At 30.5% G+C, this 9,068-nt stretch overlaps 1 protein-coding gene across 6 annotated transcripts; it reads left to right on the top strand.

Moving 5' to 3' along the window:
* The first annotated feature begins 814 nt into the window (after positions 1-814).
* LOC100778697 (transcription factor bHLH123) lies at positions 815-6,916 on the top strand. 6 transcript variants are annotated; one of them, XM_041008419.1, is made up of 8 exons: positions 815-1,522; positions 1,850-2,474; positions 2,792-2,899; positions 3,046-3,111; positions 3,287-3,352; positions 3,472-3,522; positions 4,428-4,591; positions 6,583-6,916. In XM_041008419.1, the coding sequence occupies exons 1-7, from the start codon at positions 1,206-1,208 to the stop codon at positions 4,575-4,577; spliced, it is 1,383 nt and encodes a 460-aa protein (XP_040864353.1). In that variant the 5' UTR covers positions 815-1,205; the 3' UTR covers positions 4,578-4,591; positions 6,583-6,916. The 6 variants fall into 6 exon arrangements, with proteins under 6 accessions (XP_040864353.1, XP_040864357.1, XP_040864354.1 ...); XM_041008420.1 differs by lacking the exon at positions 6,583-6,916 and having other exon boundaries at positions 877-1,522; positions 1,853-2,474; positions 4,428-5,559; XM_041008421.1 differs by lacking the exon at positions 6,583-6,916 and having other exon boundaries at positions 878-1,522; positions 3,287-3,346; positions 4,428-5,559.
* The last annotated feature ends 2,152 nt before the right edge of the window (positions 6,917-9,068 follow it).

The following is a 9,068-nucleotide window of genomic DNA, read 5'->3' as shown; positions in this document are numbered from 1 at the left end:
ACAAAGTATTTGTTTTAGTTTTAACTACGCATATTTTTTATTGTGGACATTGATCTTTTTCAGGTACAAAACATTCACAATATATTATTGAGATTATCTTTGCTCTTTTAATAGGGATTTTTTCTCCCACAAAAAGCTCGCCGTTCTAGCTAAAGAAAAATATTAGAAATTTACTACATGAATTAATTATTTATGTTTTTCATGTAGTGTAAATATTTTCTCTTATTTGATTGATTGCGCTTATTTAATTATTGTTTACTCTTTTAATATGTCTATTAATTATTTATTTTCCATTTTTTAATAGTTTTGTCAAAATTAATTCTTGTGAATAGTTTTAATCAATTAAAAATAAAAGACTCTTACCAGAAAACAAGTATTTATTATACTTTTATACTCAATAAAATTTTCATTGATAGTCACTTAAAATGAATTCAGAAAGTTAATGTTAATAAATCGTTTTAAGTAAATTCTTCATTGAAAATTTAATTAATTAATGCCAATTTTTTTAATCCAAAAGAGAAGTTTACGAAAACGAAAGTTAATTTTTACGTTCCAAGAGAAGGGAATATTTAAGGTAGGGATCAACTGATCAAACATAGAACTCCTTAACTTTTTTTATATTATTTTATTTGTACTAGTATTTAACCTTTAAAGGTTCTGTCATTTTCAATAAAATTTCAATATTATTGGAAATATATAGACTTTAGAGACAGCCATCAACAACTGGAAAAATAAAAAATAAAAAAGGAAAAGACCTACTGCTATAAAATAAAATATATAATAATAATAATAAGATAAAGAAATAAGCCAAATTCGATTTGAAAAAACTGAACCTTTAATCAAAATTCCAATGTCTTATCAATGACCCCTTTGAATTATCAAAGTGTCAACCATAATCCGGTTAGTCGGTTACTCTTCTCATTCATTCCATTGATGAGTTTTTTTCTCTCTTCAGCTGCCAACAATATAAATACTGAGAAGCAGCGAACCGTTTTTCATTCATTTGTTTTTTTCTCAAAACTCAACCCTCACAACACAACACACATAGTCACACACAATTGAACAAGAATCTGATGCACCAAAATATCACATATAGCATATCATAGTTTAGTTTTTTTTGTTTATCATTTAACACACACATATATAGTGGAGGCAGAAGCAAATTACTACAAAATTTGTTGGATTTATCATCATCAACAACAACTATGGCAGATAATGATCAATTTCAAGCAAGTGGGAACTGGTGGGAAACAGCAAGAAGCGTGAGGTATGAGAGCGGAGCATCACAGTCATCTTCCTCAGCCATCACCAACATAGGCAACAACTTTGGTTGGCAACAAGGTTCTGATATGGCAGACATGAAGCCAAGGTCTTCCATGGATTCTTCTTCTGTGGTTTTCCATGACACACAGAATAATAAGCTTCAGCAACCAGATTCTGCCACTTCAACTGACCCCAACTTGCATATGATGGGGCTAGGCCTTTCTTCCCAGACCATGGATTGGAATCAAGCATCTTTGTTGTAAGTGCATGCAATTTGTGTCAAGTCAAACACAATCAAACAACCCACAAAAAAAAAAAAAGAAAGAGAAAAAGAAGATATTTTGATCTCTTTTGTTTTTCTTTGATAACCCTTATACATAATATTTCTAAAAATCTAGTCTTTCTGTGTTCGAATAATATCGTATGATCTATGTATGTAAGACAAACATTAGGAAAGCCTTTTATTGTTGAGATTTTTTTTTGATAACTTTGCAATTCAGCATGATACAATAGAGTAAATAGTTGATCAATCTTCATGGGATTAGGTTCTGACTAGTTTTTCTTGTGTTTGTTTTGATGGTGATAGAAGAGGAGAGAAGGGTACGGAGAACAGTTTCCGGTCGATGCTGCAAGAGAATTTGAGCTCATCAAGGACCAATTTTCAGCAAGAAACTGGGAATATGGGGTTGTCTCAACAAGTTCAATGGAGGTCAGAGAAGATGTTCTCTTCAGAGTCTTCAACCAATGAGTTCAAGCAAGTGAATAATAGGGGTGGTGGTGGCTTCTCTTTGGATCAAAGCCAGTTTAGTCCTCAATATAGCTCTGGGGACAGCACAGTGACAAGCCAAGGGTTACCCTCTTCTAACTTTCAGATTGATTCTTCAGCCTTATATGGGACCCCTTCAATCTTGCAAGGACTATTGGGACCTGATCACAATAACCAACCCCAACAACAACAACCTATGAGTTTTCCATACCAAACAACAAGCTATGGGTTGAACTCTAATGAGTTGGTTCCTTCTTGGTCCAAAGTTCCTCAATTCTTGAGAGCTTCACCTCCAAAACAACCACCCAATAACCAGTTGCATTTCACTAACAACGCAACCTTTTGGAATGATTCTGAGGCTGCAAACAACAAAGATGTTCGCCCCAGCTTCTTCCCCTCATTGCAACCCCCTTTCTCTACGCCAAATTTTGAAGTACAGTCAAAGGTACTATTACTATACTATTACACAACCTGAGAACATATTTTACATATACCATATATCATACGCATACAAAGTTGTAAAATACATTGATAAGAGTGTATAGATTCTATAGAATCCATAGGAGGAAAGACTTCATATAAGTTAATCAGATTTTTTAATGGAGATGAGTCTTTTTGACAAAATTAATGAATTATAAAAAATAATCTATAAAACCATATTAATTATATATAGTACTAGTATATTATGTTATTAATTAGGGTTTGATGGGGTGTAAAGTTTTTAATTAATTCACATAGTTATAGTTTTAATTAATTTTGCAGAATATATCAGAAGTTAGGGAGTCAGGTACCGTGGTAAAGAAAAGTGGGAATGAGCCAGCACCCAAAAGAACCCGTAACGAATCACCATCTCCTTTGCCAGCTTTTAAGGTACAATAAGTGCAAGTAGCCTTTTAACAAGAAGGGAAAGCTAGTTCTTTAAACTTTTATTTTATTTATCTTTATTTATTTTTTTCTTTCCTTTGAATCCATAAACATGGATGTGAGCTTGTAATTCTGCTTTCTTGCCCTCTTAGGTGAGAAAAGAGAAGATGGGGGACAGAATCACTGCACTCCAACAATTGGTGTCGCCTTTCGGAAAGGTGGCCTTCCAATAAAATCATCTACAACCTATTAAGTGAATGATCATTTCACTTGTGAATTTATGTCATATAATAAGTGGGGATAAGAAAAAAAAATGATCATAGCAATTTTGATAATAATGCTGGTTAATTATTGATAAAAGATTAAAAATCTATCTTTTGTGTATTGTGTCAGACTGATACAGCCTCAGTGCTCTCTGAAGCCATTGAATACATCAAATTCCTCCACGAACAGGTCACTGTAAGTCCCATTACCCATTAAGATATTCTTATATAAAAAAAACAATTAAAAATAATGGCAAAATTTTCATCTTATATATATATATATATATATATATATTTTCCCTTCTTTTTCAACAGGCTTTAAGTACCCCGTATATGAAAAGTGGAGCTCCAATGCAGATTCAACAGGTACCATTCGTACATAAAGATACTGCAATTAAATCTTCCATTTCTTTCTTCGTTTCTTTAATCATAGTATTGAACAAAATGCTTTTCTCTTTCAAATAGCAATACTTCCTCTCCTAGATGTATCACTTTTCTTTTTTACTACGTTTCAGTTAGAATCCTGACATTTTCACGTCATTTTTTTCTCACTGTATTACAAAATCATTTATTAGCCCACAATAAGTGTTAGCAATAAGAATTCCTCAGTTTATTGTTTAATGGAAATTAAATTATTTGTATACATATTATATATTTTTTTATACCAATAATATGAAATACTATACTAAATATTTAATGTATGAATTATATATCAATTACTAATAAAATTACCTAGTAATATTGTTAATCGAGTAATTATAAACACACATCTAGTTTAATTCCATTTAATTTTGCATTTGATTTTTTCTATATGTTTCACTTTTTTTCTTATCTCGTTATTTATCACATATATTTTCTTCTTCCCAAATCCACTCTAAAATGGGGGTAGACCCTTATATTTTTCGTTATTAATCTATGATATTTGTATTAATAATTTAATTTTCATTAAATAAAAATATCAAAGGATCGAAACTAATCTAATGTTGAATCATTAATATATGATATATTTTTCTACAATGCACTCATTGTAAAAGATTCTTTTTATCTCTCCCTCCCTCTTCAAATGATTTCATATATACGTTACAAGGAGTGAAAAAGAGTGCAAAGAAAAAAATAATGTGAAACTTATTACTCTTATTAGAAGGAAAAGGAAAGAGATAGGAAAGGGAGTAAGATGCACATTTGATTCTCAGGAGGCACTGATGCTGATAACTTTTTTCTCTCCAAATTTAGCGATTTATAATGTTTTTTTTTTTTGCCTTTTGTTGCAGAATTCTGGCAAATCTAAGGAAGCTGAGGGTCCAAAGCAGGATCTAAGAAGCCGAGGGCTATGCTTGGTGCCTGTTTCGAGTACATTTCCCGTGACTCATGAAACCACAGTTGATTTTTGGACACCAACATTCGGAGGAACTTCTAGATAACAATAATATTAAGGGTAAAATGTGTTTTAGTTCTTTAATTTTTTTTATCAAAATTGTTTAGTCCATATTTTATAAGAGAAATATTTTGGTCTTTGTATTTTATAATGGATGAATTTCGTCTTCTTTATAAAACCTATGGTACTAAGATAAGGGATGAAATTCATCTATTATAAAAATTACAAGGACCAAATTTTGAAGAAAATTAAAGAAGCTAAAACACATTTTACCCTAATCCTAATAATGGAGTGGATGGAGAATTGGGACACGGAACCAATACCCTGCAAGTAGCTAGCTAGGACATGCATGTACCTTATCACACACCTGGCCTGCAAGTTGGGAATGATATGATGAAAGAAAAGCGAAACAGAAAGAGAACACGGAAGCCCACATAAATATGTAAAGGTAGTTAGTTCTGCAGGGGTGTGGAAAAGATGTATTTAAAAGAGATGGGGGAAAATGTGTTTGAAAGAGAAAGAAAGCGAAATGACCGTTCAAAAGATAGCCATAGTTGGACCAACTACATTCAGAATTATGCTGGGTTTGGGGCAATATTGGGACCATTGGGGGCAGAATAAGTTGTTGTAATAATTGAAGAATTATGCTTAGAATAGTGGGATTAATTAGGCGTGATAAAATTGCTGAATATATATAGAGAAAGTTAAGTTCTTTCTAATTCCTAGACTAAACAAGAGGAAGAAATTGTTGTTAGCACAAGATAAAGGAGCTTTATTAATTTCTTGTTGCTATTTGTGAATAGAGCTGGCACTACGTACCTTTATCTCTAGAGAAAAAAGAATTTAATTTGAGAGAATCATTGAAGTATAGAATAGAAGTGTGAGTGAAGGGATGCGTCATTTGATTGGAAACCGCACTTTTTATTTGTTTATGTCTTTGGAATAAGTAAGTGGAAGTCAGAAGGTGGCCCACGCTCCTCCTTTAGGGTTTTCAAAAATTTTCAAATAAATGTTTTATTTAACAGAAAGATTAATTAGAAATATATTTATATTTGTAGATGCTTTTTCACATGCTTTTGTGCTTTATACCGAATGGCCACATAGGTGCCCTTCCATTGGAAGTATGTGTAGAAAGAAAAGAGGAAATTCATGAATATTTATATCCTCTGATGAGGACTTCTGGATTAGGTCATATAAGGTCCTCATTTTGAATACCCTACGTGCCCGTCATTGTCTATTTCTTCTTTCTGAAAAAAATCAAGACGACCCCGCAAGATATTCAAATGAACGTACATATAAATGAATATATATGTACCTTAGCTATGTTTAAAGAGAAATGACATTTTCTACCTAGAATAACCACTAAAGCTTAATTGATGAGGGCGTGCTTGTTTTATTTTTATAATGAAAATCCTTTCCATTGTGTACAAATTCTAATATAAAATCTACAACTAATTAAAATTAGTTTAAAATTAATTTTATAAAAATCAATTATACGTCTAACTTTCAAACAAACCGGCACCTAGTTTAGCTAATCTATCATATATAGTATGGTGTACCACGGCACATTTTTATATATAAAAGTCCTACTACCAAGGTACAATATCATTTTTTTAATATATGAAGATACTTATAACTCAATGATATTCTTCCTTTTCTTGTATTATGGTAAGAAAAAAACAAATAAAAAATAACAAGAACATTGACAATAGCACAACAAAAGATAATTAATAAGATACCATTAACTAAAAACAAGTATTTCCAATTACACAAATATGTCACTAACCTCCAAAATTTATTCATAATTTAATATTTTTAACAAATTTTCGACAAATCAAGATCTGCTGATAAAATACTCATAATAAATATCAACTGATGAAATTTTATGTTCGTCCGTAATTTCTGACGAATATATCCATCGATAAGAGATCGTCACTAATTTTTGACAGATATATGACTTTACATATCAAGAAATTACATGATTGATATATATCTTTAAACATAGCAACTTTTTTTAGGGTTTCATTTCTAACAATTTTGTTCTGGTCCAGGTGGATGGCGCTCTTGTTATTTGAAGTACTTTACTAAATCTCACTTTCTACACCTTCTCTAGCAAGATCTGAATACAGACTAATGCAAAGATGGAGCATCTAAGCATTATAATCATTATTATGTTAGCTAAGCTAGCCTGTCATGGGGCTCCACACTACTGTACCAGCCTAACTGCTTTCTTAAAAATTTGTCTTCATTAAGGAATTGTCATATGTGATAATTCATTTGCTTCTCCTTTTTGCTATCTCAGCACCTGAACTTATTTATTTAAGAAAAGGAGATTGTTTTGTGGATAACATTTGGCATTATGGTATATAATTTGAAAGAGATTAGAAGTGAATAACAAAGGAACCAGGCCCAGCGGTGAGAACCATATTTCATTGTCGTGATTTTTATGCACCCAGCTGATAGCAGCTGAGTAGGACAATATTTTGAACAAAATTTAGATAGTTACATAAATGTTAGTATTAATATTCTTTAACTAAAATTAATAATTGATATATTTTATCTCCATAACTATTATTAACTTTTACATGATCCCTAATTTCAACTTAGTAACATAAAAATGTCGTCTGAGTAATTTCTATTGTATTTATGCACTCTTTGTATCTTTATATAAGTGTTGTTTTATCATTTTTTTTACAAATTATCTATCATTTTCAATGTATATATTTTTTACTGAATCTATCATTTTTAATATTAAAAACATATTTACTATTGTTTTCCATTTACATTTAAAAACATAATATTCTGATAACTATAAAATTAGATTATTTTTGTAAGATATGAAATATTAAAAATATGTACTGCTAAAAAAAAGGATAATTTAATTTAGACACATGGCACCTATGGAATTGCAATGAAGGAATAACAGGAATACTTCTAGTTTGGCACCTTTTTCTTTCTTTAACCGATAACAATAAACTCGTTTAATTGTTTATAACAGTTTATGTCGCATAATTCTATAAATGATTGCTAATCAACAAAAGTCATTGATACCAAAGTCCATATGGATAAAAAAGGGAAGGAATAAAATCATCAAATTGTTCAAGCCCATATACCAATTATATAAGGATTCCATAATTAATTTCTCTCTTTATGCTATCTTATACAACTCCCGAGAGACAAGTATGTGCTTAACTTTATTTCACTCATAACTTTTATCATGTTCAGCATTACATTTATACAAGCAAAGAAGAGAAGAACATTGAGCTGCTTAAAATTATCAGTAACCATATTACAAGCTAAGACTATATATAAGTATATAATATTATAACTTCTATAAAGATTCCATTCCCAGTTTTTCTGCGCATCATGTGTAATGTCAGGTTCATCATCACGTTTGGAAAGGACCGTGCCATTGGAATCCATAAAAATTAACTTGCTGCTGAAATTCATGAGCGTGGCTAGCTGAGAAAAGATAAGAGGGCAGGCACTTTTTGTCATTAAATGATGGAACAAGATGCTGCAAAGCCAGAATTAGAAACCCATTGATGCATACTAATGATAGGGAGTGAGAAAAAATTAGAGGAAAAAGTGGACCAAAATACGAAAAATCTGTAAATCACACTGGATTTCTTTCACAACAAAGTGAAAGGAAGACCAATGTTATTCTCTCATCAGAATATTTTCTTTCCATATATGACTGATTATTTGTCCTGCATGGACTGTCTAATCAATAAGCACCTATATATTTTATTTCTTTCAATCAAATTAATGCATAATTCTTTTATTTTATTTTATGTAACAAAGTGTAAAAAATTAAGAAATCAACTAAATTGTAACTGTAAGACATGGAGATGGAGGATGGGATATGGTGCCAATTAATTTACACATCGTATTCTCATCAATCACTGTCATTAAATAATTTAAGGAGGCTAATCTATCTCTATATAATCCAAACCAACAAGATATTTATAAATGAAAGACTGTAAGCTGTGGCGTAATAGTGTGTTATGCCCTGGCATAGATAGAGACACATCAAACAAATAAAAAAAAACTTTTTTTTTCACGTGAATATAAGAAAAATAAAGATTGAGTATTGATTTTGTTATGAAAAAAATGAAAGAATAATGAGGTGTATGATTATCTGCAGACCTCAACATAAAAACTATGACAATTGAAATAACTTGAACTCCGTTGGTTTGAATTGAAAAGATGAGACTTTAATTTCTTTCGTCCATATGGTTTTATATTAGATTAATGAGATATGAAAACTCTTATATATCAAATATTTCATTAATATTTATAATTTTTTTTTATCACATTATATCATCTAGTTATTATACTTATATTTTATCCTATTTTCTTTTCTCTTTCTCACTTTAGGTGTCAAATATCACCCAAATGTACACGGATTATTTTTCTTTATATTATGTTTCGCTTGGATAAGAATTTAGAAGTGAAACAGAGAGAAAAGAAATATGAAAAAAATAGAAAAGATAAAAATAGAGGAAAAATAAAATAGAAAAAAATGTTTTGATAG

The sequence above is a fragment of the Glycine max genome, chromosome 13 (genome assembly GCF_000004515.6).
Source record: "Glycine max cultivar Williams 82 chromosome 13, Glycine_max_v4.0, whole genome shotgun sequence".
Lineage (NCBI taxonomy): Eukaryota > Viridiplantae > Streptophyta > Magnoliopsida > Fabales > Fabaceae > Glycine > Glycine max.
Note: the sequence above shows the minus strand (reverse complement) of the source record. Positions and strands in the feature narration are given on the sequence as shown.

Bases quoted from the DNA above. Each gene is read 5' to 3' on its own strand.
- LOC100778697 (XM_041008419.1), top strand. From the start codon at position 1,206: ATGGCAGATAATGATCAATTTCAAGCAAGTGGGAACTGGTGGGAAACA. The intron at 2,475-2,791 runs GTACTATTACTA...TTAATTTTGCAG, and splicing joins ATTTTGAAGTACAGTCAAAG to AATATATCAGAAGTTAGGGA. The intron at 3,112-3,286 runs GTGGCCTTCCAA...GTATTGTGTCAG, and splicing joins TGGTGTCGCCTTTCGGAAAG to ACTGATACAGCCTCAGTGCT.